The sequence below is a fragment of the Leuresthes tenuis genome, unplaced genomic scaffold (assembly GCF_036924035.1).
Source record: "Leuresthes tenuis unplaced genomic scaffold, fLeuTen1.0.hap1 SCAF_4, whole genome shotgun sequence".
NCBI classification, from domain to species: Eukaryota; Metazoa; Chordata; class Actinopteri; order Atheriniformes; family Atherinopsidae; genus Leuresthes; species Leuresthes tenuis.
Genome location: NW_027325358.1, coordinates 25119687 through 25140459, shown reverse-complemented (window position 1 = coordinate 25140459; position 20773 = coordinate 25119687). Strand labels below are relative to the sequence as shown.

The 20773-nt window shown below is 40.8% G+C and overlaps 2 protein-coding genes across 2 annotated transcripts in view; one reads left to right on the top strand and one right to left on the bottom strand.

The window, feature by feature from the left end:
- LOC140304667 (uncharacterized) overlaps nucleotides 1-20773 on the top strand; it is a 285825-nt gene that overhangs the window by 132033 nt on the left and 133019 nt on the right. The gene's annotated exons all lie outside the window — the stretch shown is intronic.
- Nucleotides 1952-14869, bottom strand: ldlrb (low density lipoprotein receptor b). Its single transcript, XM_072383384.1, has 18 exons — nucleotides 14621-14869; nucleotides 10165-10290; nucleotides 9646-9768; nucleotides 8811-9188; nucleotides 8426-8548; nucleotides 8150-8272; nucleotides 7904-8026; nucleotides 7324-7452; nucleotides 7028-7199; nucleotides 6622-6849; nucleotides 6393-6511; nucleotides 6158-6297; nucleotides 5654-5795; nucleotides 5407-5559; nucleotides 5158-5328; nucleotides 3579-3653; nucleotides 3312-3472; nucleotides 1952-3229 (listed from the first exon to the last, which is right to left on the bottom strand). Exons 1-18 carry the CDS (start codon nucleotides 14691-14693, stop codon nucleotides 3191-3193), a joined length of 2598 nt encoding a protein of 865 aa, XP_072239485.1. The 5' UTR covers nucleotides 14694-14869; the 3' UTR covers nucleotides 1952-3190.

The window sequence follows — 20773 nt, the reverse complement described above, 5'->3', positions numbered from 1 at the left end:
GGATGTGGATGACAGCCAACAGAGCAGGGCACAGGTGTCACTTGTCACCTGAGTCTCATGGGTGTCTATCTTTTGCCTCATGGGCTCTGGCAGCGATGTAGAAATTAGGCTTATACTTCAGCATTCACTTTGGCTGTCGAGGAAATGACCATTTTATCAAATCTTCAAACACAAGCTGGATCAAACTGATGATGAGACTTGGCCTCGCTCAGATGTGATGGGTGTGGTATCCTTCATGCTGGAATGTGGAACCAGGTCCTGACAGACCACATGCCACAGCTTCCTGTTTATTAACGAGGCCAGTTTCAGATGTTTCACCCAACAAATGAACTCACACACACACACACTGACCCGTAGTTTATGGAAGAAGGGGTTATCTGGAGCGTATCTTCTTGTCTGGGCTAACTGGGCCTTGTTTCCTCGAGTCAATGCCCAGTTCTAATTCAGGCTCTCTTTGTTTATTCTTTTTCAGAAGGGATTTGAACACAAGTCATCTCTGTAAAACAATTTGCCTGCAGTCGTCTCTGCTTCCAGCTCGCAGAATTAAAGACAGATCTTTGAGTCAAAGTCTTGGTGTAAACACCAACAATGGCTTGATGTGCGACATGAACATGTTGTTACTCTTATCTTCTCATATCTTTGTTTTCCTCTTTTCAAACTAAAGTGACACCTTGTTTGGTTTATTCTTGTGCCAAACCTTCTGAAGGCAGTCGATGGCTGCATCTCATGGAGAAATTGTTTCCTCGGCGACCACCTAAACTGCTCTCTGCACTGTGGCACACAGAGCACAGCTGGCGCTTTTACTTCACAGAGAAAGAAGAACCATCATGCGACATAAATTATGTAGGAAGTTTATTAGATTAGGGAGAGCATGTTTTCTGGTTGATTGCTATTCAGGGTGTGTCTGGCCATTTTCTATGTTTATACAAGCCATTTATGACAACCATAAAAACATATAAAATCTTCCAGATTCAGGGTAATCAATTAAATAAAATGCTTAAAAGATTACAGTCTTTATTCAGAATTTATTTCTGTAGCTGAACTGAATCGTCTCAATCCTTTAATTAATGTAGGAGTGAGAGTGAAAACTCCTAAACTTGTCTTCATGTTAAAAGAAAAGCCAACAGGTGAAACGTGTTTAAAAAATCATTTAAAAACAGCAGGAAAAGCATTTGTTTATATATGAAATGGAACATAAAATTCCCCTTCGAGTGATAATACAGCTGCTCGTGGGGAAAAGACAGAGTGGAAGGATGTGAATTTCAGGGGGATTAGCTCAACCACCCATCAACTCTGTGTGCGAGCTTTTATTATGTTGTAAAAGATGACTAATGGCAATGTTTCCAGGCAACAAAAGGATAAACAGTTCGTCTTAAAATAATTAGCTCAGTGAGCGGAGATGGCTGTCCTGTCTTCGTCTGTTCAATCTCCAAAACCAATTTGAAATGTAGCACTTAAGGTAAAAACAGGGTCTGCACAACTCTGGCAGTCTTCAGGAATAGTTTTCCTGGCTTCACAAAGGACATTCCAAAGAAGAGCTTCAGACGTTGGCTGCCTTTTCATCCGCTCTCTGTCAAGGTGACCCACACTGTTTCAGTGTGTTTTTTGGTGTGGTTGGACAAAAATGATTAAAGAGCCGTGAACGTCTATAAAAAAAAAAAAAAAAGAAACAAAAACTTTGAAAGACCTTGAGAAAGCCACGGAAAACTATTGCTCAAGACCACTTTAAAGATTCCAAGATAATCAGGCTTCTTGGAAGCATGATATACAGACATCAGAGGTGGCTTCAGGCTACATGCCGGGTGGTTAGATCCAGGAAGAAGAATTAATATCTTTTTGAGACATCCTGGATGAACTCAGCATTACAAAAGTGACCTTCATTAAGCACAGAAACACAAAGTTAAACATTTAAACTCTTTTATTAAAAACAAAATAAAACGGATCTGCTCAAACAAAATGAACAAATCAGTGTACAATGCTAAGTTTTACGTACATTCTGTGGTGAAGGAGGACGTCACGCTTTGCAAACAAAACGCGCCCTGATCCTATTATAAAAACTAAACATCACAGCAGCAGAACAGAGGAAAAATAAATTATATGAGCAACGACTGAAGACAAACTAAAAAGTTTATTCAATCTCACCGGGACAATGAACAGTGGCACACCGTTACAAAAGAAAAGCACAGAAAAGGTGTTCAAAGGTTGGTTGACATAAGTTAAATAACAGCTGCACAGTTTAAACCGAAACATTTCAGTGTTTGGTGTTAACATAAAGAGGAGGTGCTCCATCTAATCACAGCCAACAGCCTTCCATCAATAAATAAAAGAAGAAAAGAACTAGCACATATTTACACATTCCTTGAATGAAAAAACAAGGCAAAACCAAAGTGAAAGAAGAAGAGTTTTTACAAAATATATACAGAGACTATTTACAGTGATAAGTATCACCTACAATCATTTAATCATCTTCAAGCAAATTCTTCATTTTGGTTAACATCAGAAAACACAGCAGCTTCTTCACTGAGCACACAAACTCCCCACACATTTGTACCACATTCGAAGGTTGGACAAAAATTAATACATTATCAATATAAGATGACCAATAAATATGCAACCCTGTTTCCCGAATGTGGAAAAGGCCACAGTATGAAGTCATGAGGGCCATCGCTGCCTCGGCTTTGGAAGGCACAAGGATCAATAAGGCAATTATTGTAAGTGTATCCAGTAAACTTCACCAAACAACTCCAGTGAAGGCACACATGAGTTATTAGGACAGTACAGCTCAGGATTTTCAGGCTTAACTTGTAGTACGGCACGTGCCAGGCAATCAACGCAAGAATCTGATGTGTCAGTTGCAGTAGGTGTGTGTACCTTAACATAGCATCAGAGGAGTCAAGGCTCCTCTGTAAAAGAGCATCATCCTCTGAAGCCATGCGTCAGTCCTTCATTTTTAAACAATGATGTGGTCCGGCTACATGACTTGTTGTCGTTGTGTTTGATTTTCCGATCCTGACGTCTCAGAGACATTCATTTTGCAGGCTTGGACGGCACAGTTCTGAGGTCAGATAAAATAAACCACAAAATCAGGTCACTCGAGGAGAGGAAGGGATTGTGAAGCAGCAGGTTGTGTTTCCCCAGAGGGAAAAAACTAAAATCACTGGAGGAACCTAGTGTTTACTTCATCTTCAGGTCATGCGATGTCCATGTCGTCCATGCACACCATTTGCCTCTGTAACAAAGTCACGTTGAGTCAGCAGAGCTGTAAAACTACACACAAAAGATGATGTTCAGGGATAATAAAGTGACGCTACCTCAGGATAAACGAAGCCGTCACAGCTGGTCCTGCAGATGTGCACCTCATCCTCTGTAGTTTTCTGATACACGGGATTGACAAAGTGGATGGTGTTGCTGTTCTTCACGTGCCAGTGTCGCCATAGAAACACTGCTCCAAACGCCAGCAGGGCTATGACCACTGGAGAGGAAGAGTGTGTTCGAGAAATGAAATGAGCATTTGAAAGACACTTAATGTGTGAGAGAGCGTGATAAAATTTATTGTAGAGGTTAATATTGAAACTTACTGAGTGGCACCACAATGTAGAGAGCAATGGGGGAGGACGAAGGGGCTTCCTCAGGCATTCCTGCTTGTCTGCTACCTGACAATAGCAAGACAACAATGTATTCGTTATATATTTCCTTACGGGTAAATGAGATCAGTACTGCTTATCACGAACAGTTAGTAAAAAAGGAAGTACACCCTCTTTCAGTTAAATTGTTTTACCTATCTGGACAAAATACTAAATCATTAGGTCTTAAAAATAGGTAAATATAGCCCCAGACATGCACATGACATATTACACTGTGTCAAAACTGCAAAATCCAAAATGCAGACATAGTGGAAAAGAAAGGAAAGTACATCCTTACTGCTTCCATAGGAGGTAAGTAGCAGCCAGGTGCTGCTAATAAAACTGATTATCTTAACTGATCATCAGGTGTGAGCACCTCTATAAAAGCAGAAGCTTTGTCAGTTTGCTGGTCTGGAGCATTCAGCTGTGTGTTAACACAATGCCGAGGAGGAAAGACATCAGCAATGATTTTATAGAAGTAATTGTTGCTGAACGTGGCTGTAAGGCCATTTCCAGACAATTTGGAGCTCATCATTCTACAGTATGGAAGATTATTCACAAGTGGAAAACAAGATAGTTGTCAGTCTTTCCAGGAGTGGACCCTCCAACAACTTCACCCCTATATCAGACCATGCAATGCAAGGAAAAAACCAAGCGCTACATCTCAGACTACATGGGCCTCAGTTAGCATGTTAAATGGTAAAGTTCATGACAGCACATTTAGAGAAAGACTGAACAAGGATGGCTTGTTTGGATGGGTTGCAGGAGAAAGCCTCTTCTCTCTGTCTTTTGGACAGACAAGACCAAAGGGGAGATGTTTGGTCATAATACACAGCGCCATGTTTGGTAAAAACCTAACACAGCATATCAGCACACACACCTCACACCAACTGTCAAGCACGGTGGTGGAGGGGTGATGATTTGGGCTCATTTTGTAGCCACAGGACCTGAGCTCCTTGCAGTCATTGAGTCGATCACAAACTTCTCAGTATTGTAGGAGTCAAATGTGAGGACATCTGTCTGACAGCTAAAGCTTGAATGAAACTGGGTCATTCAACAAAACAATGATCCCAATTTATAACAGAATGGCTCAAATAGAAAAGAATCAGTGTGTTGCATTGGCTCAGTCAAAGTTCAGACCTCAACCTGGTTGAAATGCCGTGGAGGGACCTTAAAGGGGCTGTACATAAATTAATTCCTCAATGAACTGAAGCAACAATGTACGGAGGAGTGGGGAAAAATTCCTCCACAACAATGTGATCTGATAACATCATACATAAATGATTACTTCAAGATATTGCTGCTAAAGGTGGTTCTACAAGCTAATGAATCATGGAGTGTGCTTTGTTTTCCACTTTCTGCTCATCTGAGGTTGTATTTACCAAATTTTAAGACCAGTTGAGTTTCTATTATGTCCTAATATGTAAAATCTTGAATGAATCCGAATTCTACCCATAAGATTTTACAGTCAATCAGTTCAACAAATCAAAAACTTTAATAATTGCATCACGACATGGAGAAGTGCTTTCTTTACCATGAGCGGTGGCGACAGGCTTCAGAGGACTCTGTGTGGACTGGGTTGAGGAGGTAGTTGTGGGTTTTTTGGTAGCTATGGTGGTGGTTGAAGTAGCTGTAGTAGTCATTTTCGTAGTAGGGATGGGCTGTTTGGTGGAAGTTTGTGACGGGAGTTGTGCGTCAGCTGATCCTTTTGGGAAAAGAAATACTGTCAGGATGCGATATTAAGGCATAATTCATTTCAAAGATATGTGCAGCAGACACCTACCTGTCACACATTTCCTCATGTCAGGGCCTAGGCTCATGTTGTCAGAACAGGCGCATGTGTATTTAGGAGAGCGCTGGTTGATCATAGGTGCAGGGAGGCACAGGAACTCACAGCCTCCGTTTATACTGTTGCTCTCTCTGCACAAGTTCACGCCTAAAAAAAATAACATGGAAAAGAAAAGCGTAAGAAAAAGTAATGCTCCTTGAGCAGAGTTGATGCTAGCTCTTAAATGTAAATGTGTCTTTACCAACTGGCTGCTTGAGGTTGTGGTAAAGCAAAATATCCTCTGGCTGCTCCAGATCGGATGCCAACTTGGTGATGTTGTTTCCCGTCAGGCGGTTGGCGCTGAAAACTGCACCGTTAGTCATATCGGTCCAAAACACTTTTTCCTGTTTAGGAAAGAGTAATGCACTTGAACAACACTGAATGGTTTGACTTGTTCTGTCGTTATTTTTACAAATGTAAATGACTGTAGGTAGTTAAGCCTGAAAAAGAATTATAGCACCACTGGTCTAAATTTATAAGAAAGTAGGCACGAAGCATTAATCTTTCAACCATTTCATCTGGATAACTACCAATGGAATGGATTACAGACTGACTATAAATACAGCACTGATGTGTGTAACAGCCTGAAATAGCATAAGGGGATGCTAAGAAACCATTGAAATCACAACTATTTAGTGGTGATTCTTACCATAACATGCCCAAGACCTGTTTCTTTTACAGTAACTACACTGACATCATCACTAACCTCAAAGACAGTCAGCGAGACGGGGTGAGAGAGTTTTTCCTCGCTGAAAATAACATTATGCCGGCCCCCTCCGTTCACATCAATGCTGGAAAGTGTGTGCAGTTTGGAGTCCACCCAGTACAAACGCTGGTTGACCATGTCTGTCCAGAAGAAGGGGAGCAGATCTGTTCATTATGGTTCAATACACAGCAAATGCACAATGTTTCCATTAAATCATTCCTAGAGTTGTGCTTACCAAGGGTGATGCCATTGGGCCACACAATGTTGTCCGTTACCAAGGAAAAGCGGTCAGCTCCATTGAGCCCACACTTCTCAATCTTAGCCTCCTCTCCCCAGTCTGTCCAGTACATGAAGCTAAAGGAGGACACGGAAAAAAATAATTAAAAAGACTGAATGCTGCAGCATAAAAATCACGGTTTGTCTCAAACTAAAACAAATGGAAATCTGTCGGAACATTTGCTTACTTTTTCACTGGGTCTATTGTGATGGCTCTTGGCTTCTCGAGTCCTTCTGTGATGAGGGTCTTCCTCTTACTGCCATCCGTTGTTGCCACAGAGATAGTCTTCAAAACACTATCAGTCCAGTAGATGTTGCCATGGATCCAATCCACCGCTATGCCCTCTGGGGCCTCAATACCACTGCCAATTACCACGCTATGGTGAGAGGAGTTACCGGCCACGTCTATCTTGGAGCTGTGGAGAAGGAAACAAAAGAGGATCGGTTCAATTTAGTGACCCGTGTTGCTTTCATCATCCATCTCACATCACAGTCCCTACACCACAATGGAGAAATTTGTCCGTACTTTTATTCAAGCTAGACGAAAGGGAGAGTTACAGAGGATCAACTTAATGGATAAAATGTCTTTCTCACCTGAAGATTTTCCTCAGAGTTAGGTCAGACCAGAAGATGATCTGGTTTGGCATGTCCATGTCCAGAGCCACCGCGTTCTTCAGCTGGGGGATCAGACGCACATACTCTCTGCGATCTACCGTGAGCTCCCTCACTTCGTGTCTATTGGTAAAAAGCAAGGCGGCTACTGTGCCTGAAAAGAGAGAGAAGACGTCATAATGGAGGAGTTTTGGTTTATATCATGTGCTCACGTCGTCAGAGAATGGTCAATTACGAGAAAGTATTAATTAGAGTACAGAACTTCGTTCGAGCATTACCCGATTCAGCTTTGCATGTGTTGCTCACAGGGTCAATCTCATAGTCCTTCTCACAGTCGCACTTGTAGCTGCCAGGCAGGTTGATGCAGATCTGACTGCAAGTGTCAGGCTCAGCGCATTCATCAATGTCTGCAAACAGTGATCAGAGGGTGAAGGGATTGCCATGTTGGGAACTGTGTTTTTCTGATAAACTGTTCTCTTAAAAATTTGTGTCAACAACCCTGAAGGTGGCTTGTTTTTAAAACAGACTAAATTCAAATTGCCAGTTTCTAACATGTATGTTGAGATTGAAATACAATATTCAGAACCATGTTGTCATTAGTGTAGAATTCATTACCCAAGAATAAGAAATTCATATTTATTTTGGCATAAGATGGAGCCGGTTGCCCTTCTCACTACTTCTCCATGTTACACCAATATAATACTACAGTAGCCCAGAGGGAACCGACCGTACTCAAAGTCCAGCGTGGGATCATTGTACTTTTCAGTAATTTGTAATTTAATCTGTTGCCTTTCGCAATTTGTGCCACTAGATGTCACTACAAGCTGGACCTTAACAAAACACACTGCCTCTTCTCACCTTCACAGGTTTTCTTGTCATTCTTCAGGCTGTACCCTGCAGGGCAGGAGCAAGTGAAACCAATCTTCAGGTCATTGCAGTAATGCGAACAGCCGCCGTTTGCTGTTGAACACTCATTGTTGCCTGTGCAAATGAAAAGACAAAAAGTGCTCAAATGGTACTCATGGCAACTAATTCCCAATGGTAGCTGACACCAAGTCGGCTGCTATGAGGTTGTCCCAGACGTTTAAATAGGACATCACTCACCACACGTATGAAGAGGCTCATCAGACCAGTCTTGGCAGTCTTTGTTCTTGTCACACACCTTCTCCATGCTGATGCACTCCCCACTGCGGCACTTGAACTTTGTAGGGCCTTCACATGCATTATCTGTGGTAATAGAACAGAGGGTTATGAATCGGATCGTGATCTGATCATGTGAGAATGCTGAGCAAAAACGTTAAAGCTTTCTAAATGTCCCAAAACAAAAAGTAACTGTTGCAATTAACTGGGCGGATTAAGCTACTCTGGTCTGAGAGTCACCTGTGTGGCAGTCGGTCTCATCGCTGCCGTCACTGCAGTCGCGCACAAAGTCACACTGACGCTTGCCATAGATACAGGTGCCGTCTGTACACTGGAACTCGTCTTGGCGGCAAACAGGGCGACCTAGAATTTAAAAAAAATAAAATAAATAAAAATGGAGGAAAATGTGAAAAAGAAAGAAGCAGCAACAGAAGTGACAGAGAAATTTAAAAAAAAAAAAAGAATGTAGGGCAGATAAAATAATGACTGATATCATTTATTCTGGATCTTTAAAAATATGTGCGGGGATCCTGCTTTTCTATTAACGTCAATGAAAAAGATTTATTCAGATACGTTTTATAAACGAGAAAGTGAATTTTAAGATATGCCAGAAATTAAAACTCACTGCAGTTGAGCTCATCCGACCGGTCCTGGCAGTCTATGCCTCCGTCACACAACCAGCTGCTGTGGATGCACTGCCCGTTTGCACACTCAAACTCATGGACGCTACATCGCGTCGGCCTCCTGACCGGCTGTCTCCCGACGCAGTTCTCCGGCCACTCATCGGATCCGTCGAGACAGTCCTTATCTCCATCGCACTGCCACAGAGCCGGCACACACACCGAGTTGTTGCACTGGAAGGACCGAGTGTTGCAGGTGGGTTTGGGACAGTTCGCCTCGTCTGAGCCATCGGAGCAGTCGTTGTCGTTGTCACAAACAAAGGATGTGGACACACACTGGCCGTTGGCACAATGAAACTCGTCATCTTTGCATTGCTTTGCAGCTGTGAGGGCGCAAGAGGAGGAGAGAGAAATTAATATGGCGAGAAAGCCGGACAACCTGCAACAAGTTTGACACCAACTACAACACATCAGTTAAGATACATTATTATTACCTCAAATTTACACATATTAGCTAGTCATCTAAATTATGACTGCATGTACACAACTGGATCGGACTATAGTTTCAAACATCAAAAAGCTGATAATTAATATATTATCAGGCTTCTTTTCAAGGTAACCTGTCTACATCCGTACATGTACTTCCTTCAGCTTGCATGACACATCAATGTTCTCACGTGGAATCAATAAAGCTTATCTTAACTTAAACAAGAATAATTCTTGCTGTACACTATCAACCTTTCAATGATTAACTTTTTACTGATAGTGCTGTTTGCCCAAGTTGTAATTGTTTCCTCTTCTTGATAACGTGAATAAACTCTATTCAGATGGGAAACTTACTGCAGTTTCTCTCATCAGCCCCATTGCTGCAGTCAGCTTTGCCGTCGCAGTGCCAGCCTTTTGGTACACACTGGTTCATGGGAGCGCCACAGTTGAACTGTGACTCCTGGCAGGTTTTGGCCGCTGTGGAGAGAAACAGCAAGAATGATTGATATCATGTTTGTGCAGAGAGATGCAGCCTGTGAAACTTCATGTGGTTTTGGTCAAACACTGGGCTGCTGTTGATGATTAGTGTGTTATGAGCGGGACTGAAGGTCAAAGATTTTAGTAAACATCACAGCTCTTTATTTTTGCCATTTCAAACTCCTTGATTATACTAGGTAAAAATGTCATTTTAGCATATGCACATGTCACTTTCTACTATTTGTGTAGTGTCCACAATGATGAGCAATGTATCAGTTAAAGAAAAAAAAAAAGTTGTGCTATTGAAACATAATAATTGTACAATAGTTGGCTGTAGTTGCGTGAAGTTTCAGGTTGGATTAAAATATGTGTCCCTCAGGGCTAAGCTTAACATACCACATGCTTCAGGCAGTTCATCAGTCCCATCACCACAATCGTCAGATCCATCACAAATCCACCTGCGGGTGATGCACCTCCCATTTGAACACTTAAACTGAGAGGTAGTGCATGTGAATGCAGCATCTGTGGATGGCAAAAAAAAAAATCATGTGTTACATGAGGACAAACTACCACACACTTTTTTTTTTCAGAGGCTCTGCCATTATCAGCATTTACAGCTGTTTACACTCAACTGATCACTTGCCTCAGGTAGTAACGTAGGCTTGTGCCAACACACACACACACACACACAACTCATATCTCTGTTAATGTAAATGTTTGACTGAAAACTACATACTGGACATAAGCTACAACCGAAGGCTGCTTGATGTTCAGATAAAGGACAGTGTGAGAACCACACCTTTTACTTGTTGCTTAACTCAGAGATTACCACATAAAGTTAATGTGGAGTTTCCCCGACTCATGTTCGAGCAAAATATGGACTAATAAAACGTATTTGTAAAGAGGAAATGCAGTAGTCATTTCTTTCTATTTGACACACGCATGCAACTCTTTACAAAACTGAGAAAAAGGGAACTTAATACATCTGTAGAAGCTTGGGAGTGAAGTTGGTCATGTTGGTGGCGACAGCCTCGCTACACAGCATAAGGCTTAAAAGTTGTAACATGTGGTCTATTTTAAGCTTAGAGGTCTTGCCCAAAGATAATCACACTTCAGAGACTCCACCAGTCAAAGCAGCCTCAAAGCACAAGTGTAACTATCACAGGCCGGTCAGGCACCACTACGAGCGCGTCATCCACCATCACTTCTTACACCTCCTGTCTCTCTTGTGGCTTGGAGGCTGGGGACATTGTCAGACTATCCCTTTAAGACAATAGGATGGGAGGAGCTGAACAATCACACCACCACATGCTGATTGGTCCCAGGGTGACATTCCTCATAACAATATCCCCACAGTGACCTGACGGCAAAGGCGGAGACTCTAAACACAAGGAAGTCTGTAAGCTTGAGAGTGTCAGTGAGTGATGACACGTCGAAAAAAGAAGACAAGACAGGGTCTGACAGATGACGATAAGAGATGGATTTCAGAGAACAGTAAAACAGGGCCAGTTTGCTTTCTCATCACTGGGCTTTTCACCAAGAGTTACTTCATTATTACTGCCTGACGGTGGGAAGAAAATTGTTAGTGAGAAGCTGACTGCATCTCATCTTTGGTTATTCTTTTGAACATTGAGTTGACTGAGTTCCACTGATTACAGAGGGGGGGAAAGTCTCCCTTCCTGTGTACCCCATACACTTATGCTTTCTCATAAACCACTAACTCACTCCCACATGTAGCAGGGAAGCCAAGAAGGGCTTCCCGGAATGGGCTTCCCAAAGCAAGTTCCAGCTGTTCCTGGAGATATGCGGTGATTCCAATGGGACCTCCCACTTGCTTTCCCTCTTTAGGACTCATACCGTTAATACACACCAAGAAGGGCGAACAAATGTGGGTCAAATGCTGGCGCTTCCTGATTTCAACCTCCTGACGTTGACTGTGGAAACTGGAAAGTACTCAGACCTATGTTTTCATTTTCCACAGTTAGTCATCCTGACTGCTATTTCCACATATGGTCCTTTTTCTGGGCTGATGATGAAGGAAACAGCAACTCAGTGTTTTTCACTTTCACATTCGCTTATTTTAATGTAGAATCTGTCATCATGCACACTTTTGGTCGCATTTTCAGATCAAGAACCTGCTGAACCATGTTGCAAGAGGAGTTTAGTAAGTTTAAAAGTACTCAAATGCATCGCATTTGAACAGTTATGAAAAAAAAAAAAAAACTTTTCAAGCTGCTACTCAGTTGATGAGTTTAGAAAGGATGTTGGGCAGTTACTTCTGTACCTACGGTGTGAACCTGACAGCCAGCAGACTTCACTGAGATAACACGTCCATGTAAGGCCATTTGAGCGCTGCCTCCAACACATGCACACACTGCTACGATTCAGCTCCAAACGTATTTAAACTCGGACTCGTTTGACAGCAGAAGCGGGCAGATGCTCTAAAGAGGTTCGACAGGTTGACAACAATCCTCCCTTGTGACCACTGCTCACAAACAATGCATTCCTGTCTTTTTATGGCACATGCATGCAATATACACATGCTGAACAACTTCACAAAGGGGTGCTTTTATGTATTTAAGCATGCACGTGGCAGTTCATAAATAACCAGGCTATGCGCTCGTGCACTTTATGGAAGCGAGTTCACGGGGTGATGATGCTGCCACACAGTACAGTGATGTGGCAAAAATCAAGAAGGATTCTCATGAGCAAAGAGTCTGAACAACCATCCTGGTTCATGACTGTGAACCCACACAAATCTTTCCTTTTTTATTACAATTTTCCTTTTTTATAAAGCTTACGGTTTATAAAGGTGAGCCTAAAAACATCCCATAGTTACCCACTGCTGGGGAGCCTCTTAAATCATACCTTTCCTCACTTTGCTCTCTGGTCCCCCCTGTTTAATTTCTCAAATGATATTATGTACATTTGTCATTAACTTGTTTCTCAGCAGGTATCCTTTGAATGGTGCTATGGTGTTTTTCCCCCCTCTTTTCTGTCCTCTCAAACCCCAGCTGGTCGAGGCGGATGGCCACTCTGCCTGAGTCTGGTTCTGCCAGAGGTTTCTTCCTGTTAAAAGTGAGTCGTTCCTTTCCACAGTCGCCTGAGGTATGCTCAGGACGGGAGATTGGACTGAAGAGAAGTGTTGTTGCAATCTGTTGATTGCCTTAGCTAGGAAATAGTTTTTTTTTTTTTTTTTTAAATTGGACTCTGTCATCGAAGAGCCTTGAGATGACATTTGTTGTACTTTGACGCAATATAAATAAAACTGAATTGAATGAGTACCAGACTTGAGAATGAAGTCCTCTGTTTGCAGAAGAATCCAAACTGCAGTTTTGACTTTATTTCAGTCTTTTCGGCACCCACAGGCATACGCTGAAAAACTATAAGAGGTTTGTTTGAATTCATTTAAGGTCACAAGTGTACGGCTCTTTTTAAATGATTGATAGGTGAAACCTTAAAATCTTTGTGAGTCATTACAGAGAGCAAAGTTTAGCCTCTCCAGTAAGAGATAAGAAAGTCAAACTTGAAATAGTAGACGGTTATGTCTCATTTCAGGAGTAAGCTAATTACAGGAAGACAAAGCATCAAACAGAGCAGAGCCAGACTTTCAGACATATACATGCGCATACCTGGAAGTGAGCGCTACAAACTGGAAAAAAAGGTTTTGAATTCCTAAAGAAGTTTTAAAATTCCCCAGAAGCAGAGTGGAGCTCGTTGCAGATGAAACTGACAGAACGAGTCTGCAGGGTACTATTGGCCTTAGGGGGGATTAGGTCAAACCAAAGACTCAACTGAAGGCCAATCACGTGAAACTAAAATCAAACAGGTTTTTAAACATTGATTTACTAGATAGCTTTTCAGAAAATCCACAGCGTGTAAGCTGTAGAAATACAATCAGTGCCATTCAATGATTACAAGTACAAATCCAGACACCAGTCCTTTATTTGGGTCATACTGCTCTCATATGATGCAAGCTTTTCCCCTTCAGCTTTGTAATGCCTGGGTCATGCTGTTAATCCAGGTGGGGTATTTTTTATAAATTAAATTATACTCTTAATAACTTTCTTTTCCCTGTCAGGCAATTCCCAGCTAAGTGACCTGAAAAAGAGGTTCGACTCGCTGACTGTCTTTGTTTCATATTGAATGCTTGACTCCCTGTAACATGTATTATTTATGTGAAACAGCCAGGGCTTGTGGATGGCTCCAACGCTCATTCACTGGCTTTTTTATTGTCAAAACCCTCTTAAGGTTTTCTCAGGCATGTGGTGTCCTATTTTTAATGCGTACTTTACTAATTGTTGAACAAGTATGTGAAGCTAAAAGAAAAATGTAGAATTCCCTGTATCTCATGTCCAGGAGCTTCCTGCAGGGAGGAGGCCATGACCTCTCTTGACAACCGAGTGTTTGCGCGTTAGTCCCGCCCACCTGACACCCGAAACCCGACCGGTGAGTGGAAAATTGTGATTGGTTGTTCCTCTGCATTTCACAGCAAAATAAACCAATCAAAGCCACGTGCGTAAATTCCATTCACGTATAACATCATTGTAAAAGTTCATTGAGACGTTTCCATGCACTGATGTGACAACGTCTGTTGTAAAAAAATACCAAATATATAGGGAGGGTAAAATATAAATGAATGAATAATATTCACGGAAATATATCAATGGCACGTTTTCATTTTAAACTAATACCGTTGGAAAACACCCAAACTTAAAGAGAGAAGTACTGACGCAGGGATATTTGTTTGCCATTTAAAGCTACACACAAGTATTCAGGTGTCATAAATACAATTATTATCATTCACGCGCACGCACCTCGCAGACAGTAGACAGGATATACAACTGCTTACCTGCTTGAGCCAAGTACTGAATCAGCACCAGCAGACAACAACATGAGAACAGTCCGGTGAGTCCCCTCCGCATCCTAACTGCCTCTTTCTGGCAACGGCAGAAAAGTCCGCTATGAGCGCAAGTGTATGTGTGTGTGGGGGGGAGAAGGAGACGTCTGCGGCGGCAAGGTTTGTGCCTAAAAGAGACTGCGTCAAACGCTGTGGACAGTCAGCTGGGTGGCTGTGTGAGATGGACGAATGCCGGCAAAATGTTGTGGGTTGGCGTCGCGTTTGAACATAATTTAACTGACTGGTAGGAGGCGGGGTTAAAGCAGTGGTGTGATGTTTGAAATTAGACGTGAGCACAGCCGGTGGGGGGCGGAGCCTCGTTGCTGCATCACTCTGCTATTATCCTTCCATATAACCAACTCATCCTCTCAAACCTGTTTTCCACTGTGCGTGTGTTTTTCTCTCTCTGTGTGTGTACTAAAAAAAAAATTAATTGAATCCCACTATTGTAATTAGTCTTGTCAAATTTGTTTGAATGGACTTCTTTTTTTTTAAATTGACATCGAAACGGACCCTTGTTGAGTGAACAAATACACTTTGATGGCCTTGTTCGGTAAATGAAAACAGGTTTATGGAGAACAAACCAAACATACACAGGTTTATTTAACAACTAGTGTAAAATGAGTTCAACCAATCAAATTAGACTGAGATCCAGCCCCAGATATACAGTTGAATAGCCTCTAATGAATTATGTTGAACCCAAACCAAATATGTCAAGTCGAACTCGCACAGATGCTCAATACTGAAAGAAAATTAATTAAAGGTTAATTTAACTAGTTAATTTGTAAAGAAACAAGTTTATATTCAAAGTTTTTTTTTTCCAAAGGAAAAAAACTAGCTCATTTCAGAGTATTCATGTTATAACAAGAACATCTTTATGTGATGCAATTCTATTTAGTCATTCAACTGCGTTTTAGTGCCTTATCTTACTTTTTTTAATACTTATGACTGAGAAAAAGATTTGATATTTGCTGAATACTATCTGTGGCTAGAATCTTTTTTACATGCGTAGAATTATATCAGTTTTTAAATTTCATATCATAAAAGACATTTCAAATAATGTATAACATCCCCACAGTTACACCATAGAGCCAGTGATAAATATTTATTAGAGAAGGGACACCCGTGATAGTATGAAACCACGTATGAAAATGTAAAGCCCTCTTTAGCAGCAAAAAAAGGGTCAGTGGATGCACACAGCTTTGTTTGTGCTCAAATTCCTTCGACAAATGGCCGTAGGCTACAGTGTGTCACCATTAAACAGCTCTTGTCATTCTATATTCTGTTTCTTTTACTGTTACTTCTGTTCCAATTTGCTTAGCCATTCATTCTGTATTTACAGTAAGAACATTTAGCAGAACATTTAAGAACAAATTCATCTAATCTCAATTGTTGGGACAAAACAAAAATAACAATTGATAGTTATCTTTCCTGCTAGCTAGATAGCTACCTGGCTATCAAGCTATCTGGATATGTACTTCATCTCTTTTTACAGCTCACAGTGTGTTCAGGCTTCATGTTCCCAACTTTTAGGTTATACTGAACAACAATATACGTATCCTTTTATAAGGATTTTGATAGCCTCATAATTAAACTGTCCTCTGCTCTTTTCTGTAACGTCTACTGACAGTTCAACAGAATGATAATAATGGTCTGGATGGTTAAAAGTCGTGCTCTGTTATAGCTGGCTACATAAGTGCCAAAGTCAACCTATGTGTTCATTGTTGCTGTTCCATTAAAAGCAAACAAATGTTTTGCAAAGCAAATTATAACCATCATCAGCGATGCAAAATTAACCACAATTTACTGGAACTTTTATGACTCTGTGAGGCAGCTGCCTTGTAGCTCAAGATGATTCACATCCTTCCCTGGAAGTATTCATTAATATAATATTATATAATACACATATGATAATCATTTGGAAATTTGTGCTACGGATTACAGTCTTCCTTTCCTTCCTCTTTGGCTCATTTTCCTCAGTCCAGAGTCCACTTTCAGGCTTGCAGAGTTTAGTTTAGATCTGAATGAAAATTTTGAGGGTTGCAAATTAGAAGCTACGATGTTAAATGGATCAAAGGTTTGGCTGTTTGTTCTCGATGCCACGTTCTCTGAGGCCATGGCCACGATAATACATATGGGGTGATTCAGGCAAAGAGAAACTATAGCAGGGCTGGTGTGGGATGATCGTGTGTATTTGTGTGTGTAAGTCAGTGATCTTCAAAGGTTTCTGGCATGTCCCCTTAATAAACTAATAAAAGGGAATCTGTGATGAATCCCAAACTAAACTTGGATTTAATTTGAATCACCTCTCCCCAAGGAGAACCACTGCTTTGGAGGCAGAGGGAATATGTGGGCTGGCTCCTCATTGAGGGAGAGAATTAGTCATGCAAGGTATTCTTGGAATGTCGAAATAGCGGCTGGATTACATACTTCGCTACATTCACAATCACAGCTTCAACACACCCACTAAAAGAGGTGTGAATGTATGCTTTGTGTGTTTTTTTTCTTTTACTATGTCTGTCACATGAATGGGGCTTAGTAAAACATCAACTTTATTGACTTTTTAAAAAAACACTGTGACTCATTCATTGAAATTGATGCTTCTTTGATGACTTTTTGATCAAACTTATGCCCTATTTTATGCACATTCTGAACAAAAAACAGTATACACCAGTTAATTATTTATATTCAGTAGAGTTAATGAGTGAAGGATTATTTCCTCCTTCTCTCACAATGGACGTTTTATATTGGCATAAAAGAAGGTGGCCAAGAGTTACAAGAAACACCAAGTGAGACAAGACAGCTGGACTTCAGTCCAATAGCAAAGCAAATCTTAAGGAATCTATGAAAGCATTTGACCATGTTGCTCATGCTCATGGCTGTAATTCAGTAGAAGAAGTAGCTTTCCCAACAGAAAACAAACCTTAAGAAGGATGAAAAATAACAACTGTTGTGGAAAAGGAAAACAGGGGCCACTTTTGTTCAGTAATTATTTTAATCTCTGGAATATTAGGGATATTATACACTGCCTGGCCAATGAAAAAAAAGTCACACATTGTAATATTTTGTTTAACCTTTAACTATGATAACCGCACACATTCACCATGGCATCTATCATTAAGCCTATGCAGTGTCTCAAGATGTTTTTTAGTCCTGATTTGCTTGAATTTTTCAGCTAAATCTTGCATTGATGATGGAAGCACATCACAAAGATCCTTAGTGGGGTTACAGTCTGGACTCTGTGGTGGCCGATCCATCTGTGAAAATGATGTTTCATGCTCCCTGAGACGCTCCTTCACAATTTCAGCTCAATGAATCCTACCATTGTTGTCATGAAAAACAGTTTTATAAGTCAGAAGCTGGTCAGTCACATAGTAGCTTCCTGTCCCTTAATGCACATCATGTCTTCTTCAACACGGGCAGGAACCGCCTCAAGCAAGCGTTATAAACTCTTTTGGACTTTAGTGGAAGTTTTTTTTGTTTTTCTTTCCTTTTACAATAATTGTCAAATTCTCTACGATGAAAATTTTCAGACAAATACAACTTTAAAGTTTAAGTTATTGCTGAGGTACAGACTTTAACGATGCAAGGCTTCATCTGAGTAACGACATGTTTTTATTGAGTTTAAGGATGAGGTCAATTTTTGTTGCTAATTTGAATAATATATCACCGTAAATGCAAAGTGTGCATCTATTAACAGGAGAATTTATACATTTTTTTTCTGATTGTCCGAAAAAAAAAGAAAAAGAGAGAAGATTTTATTGCGTGGAACAACTTATCCAGCAGTCCAGGTGAAGCAGAAGCATTGTTTAATCTTCCCGACAGTTATCTGTCAAAGATTCCCTATCTACAGTGCCAGTTACTATATGTGCACACTGTACGTGCTTTGACCTATGATAGTAGTGATCAGCAGCCTGACCTTATTTTCTTCAATTTGTCAACAATCAAAGTTAAAATTCGAATCGGAGGTATTCTTTTGTCTCCTGGAAACTTATAAGCAGAAAAAAAAAACACTGCACGAGATTAATGCAATTTATGGAGGACAGATTCTGCATTTGTAGGTGCAAATGTACTGAGTTTTGGTAACTAACCATGTTTTATTGCATTTAGCATGGAGCTCATGCGTTAGAATGATATAATTCAATAATTGGACAACAAAAAACTGTTCATTGAAAACTTTTACTGTGTTAGCATTTTCTTTTAAACCCTAACTCATATTGAGTTAAATTCATGTTATTTTCAACTGCGTCTTTGTGCATTGGGTGTACATTATTGTTCAATATGAACATGTAAAATGATTTCATACATTTTTTGTTCCTCCTATGTCGAATATTTAACATAGTTCTCACTCAGAGCAGAGTAACTGCCAATGAAATATAAAACAGGAGGCTAGATGTTTAGATCCATGTTAGTCACAAGCAAATTCATCCGAACACGAAGGCGGGCCAGACTCAATGAGACATACATGAGACAACACAGTATGTGCTCAGGTGAAAATCACATAGCATCTCAAGTCCAACAAATATGATAAGTATGCACATGCAGATGAGCACACAAATACCTGAGGAGCATTTGTGATGTTAGTGATACAGTAGACGACATGTCGGAAATATGCCCACACACACAAGAACCCAGAAACATTCAGTTTTTATAGGTAGAGGGTCCGAGGTCTTAGAGTGATTAAAGTCTGTCCCTTAACAAGTGTACCACAAAGTCTGTGTGTCATGAGACTAAAAAAGATCATAAAAGAGACAGAAGCTGCAATCTCACAAGCATTTATAACATTAGAGACGACACCCAGAAACAGAGTTTTTATAGGTACAGGGTGTGAGCTCTTAGAGTGATTAAAGTCTGTCCCTTAACAAGTGTGCTGAAAAGTCTGTGTCATGAGACTAAAAAAGATCATAAAAGAGACAGAAGCTGCAATCTCACAAGCTTTTATAACATTAGAGACGACACGTCGGAAATATGCCCACAGCCACACACGACACCCACAAACATTGTTTTTATAGGTACATGGTGCGAGCTCTAAGAGTGATTAAAGTCTGTCCCTTAACAAGTGTGCTGCAAAGTCAAGTGTGCTTCATCAGAATCAGAATCAGCTTTATTCGCCAAGTACGTAGATACATACAAGGAATTTAGTCACGAGACTAAAAAAGATAATAAAAGAGCAGCATCTCTACTGCCAAAAAGAACTTCCCTTTAAACAGAGTTCATACACGTGATAGGCTTTATTCTGTAGACTCATTGATGAACTATAGATGTATGAAGGTTCCAATGCAGCTGGCAGAGGGAACTCAGCTAACTGACTTCTTCCACCAAGGCAAAGGTGGTTGTGATGTGTTCACTGCCAGTTCTGTTTTTCTTAACATGATGGTGCAAAACTATCAAGCTGAATTTCGCGTAACTTGGTGGAGAGTGAATTCATAACAGTTTCTTTAAAACTGCAAAAGGAGGCATCAGTTGGTGGTGAATGATGTGCAAGCACTACCTCTTGGATTGTGTTAAAAAGAAAAATGAAGGAAAAAATGAGATAACGAATTGTATTAAGTCTCTAAAATTGTCCCTAGGAGTGAGTGTGAGCGTGAGCGTGTGTGGTTGCTTGTCTCGTTTGTCTCTGTGTGGCCCTGTGATGGACTGGGAACCTGTCCAGGGTGTACCCCGCCTCTTGCCCAATGACTGCTGGATAGGCTCCAGCCCCCAACAGTTGGATTAAGCGGGTAAAGAGTACAGAGGCCATGGTCCTCGCTGCAGTATGCTCGGGTTCGAGTCCCGCATCGGACGGCCTTTGTGGCATGTCAGTCCCCCTGTCTCCGTTTACTGAAAACAGTCTCTAGTCTTTTGGTCTAACTTCAGCGTACTGACTTCAGAGTCAGACAACTTTCTTACTGGCTAAAGTAGACGAAAATAACAGGGGCATATCACTTGTTTTTCAGCCGAATGAACAGTTTCTGCTGGGATTTATTGGTATGACTTTACAGAGAAACGACTCCAGGAAATCAAATACATTTTTAAAAACAGCCAAAAAAAACCACACAATTTTATTTTTCCAATTTTATGAGACCTTGAAAGACAAAAAAAAAAAAAGAAGACTAAGAAGAATAG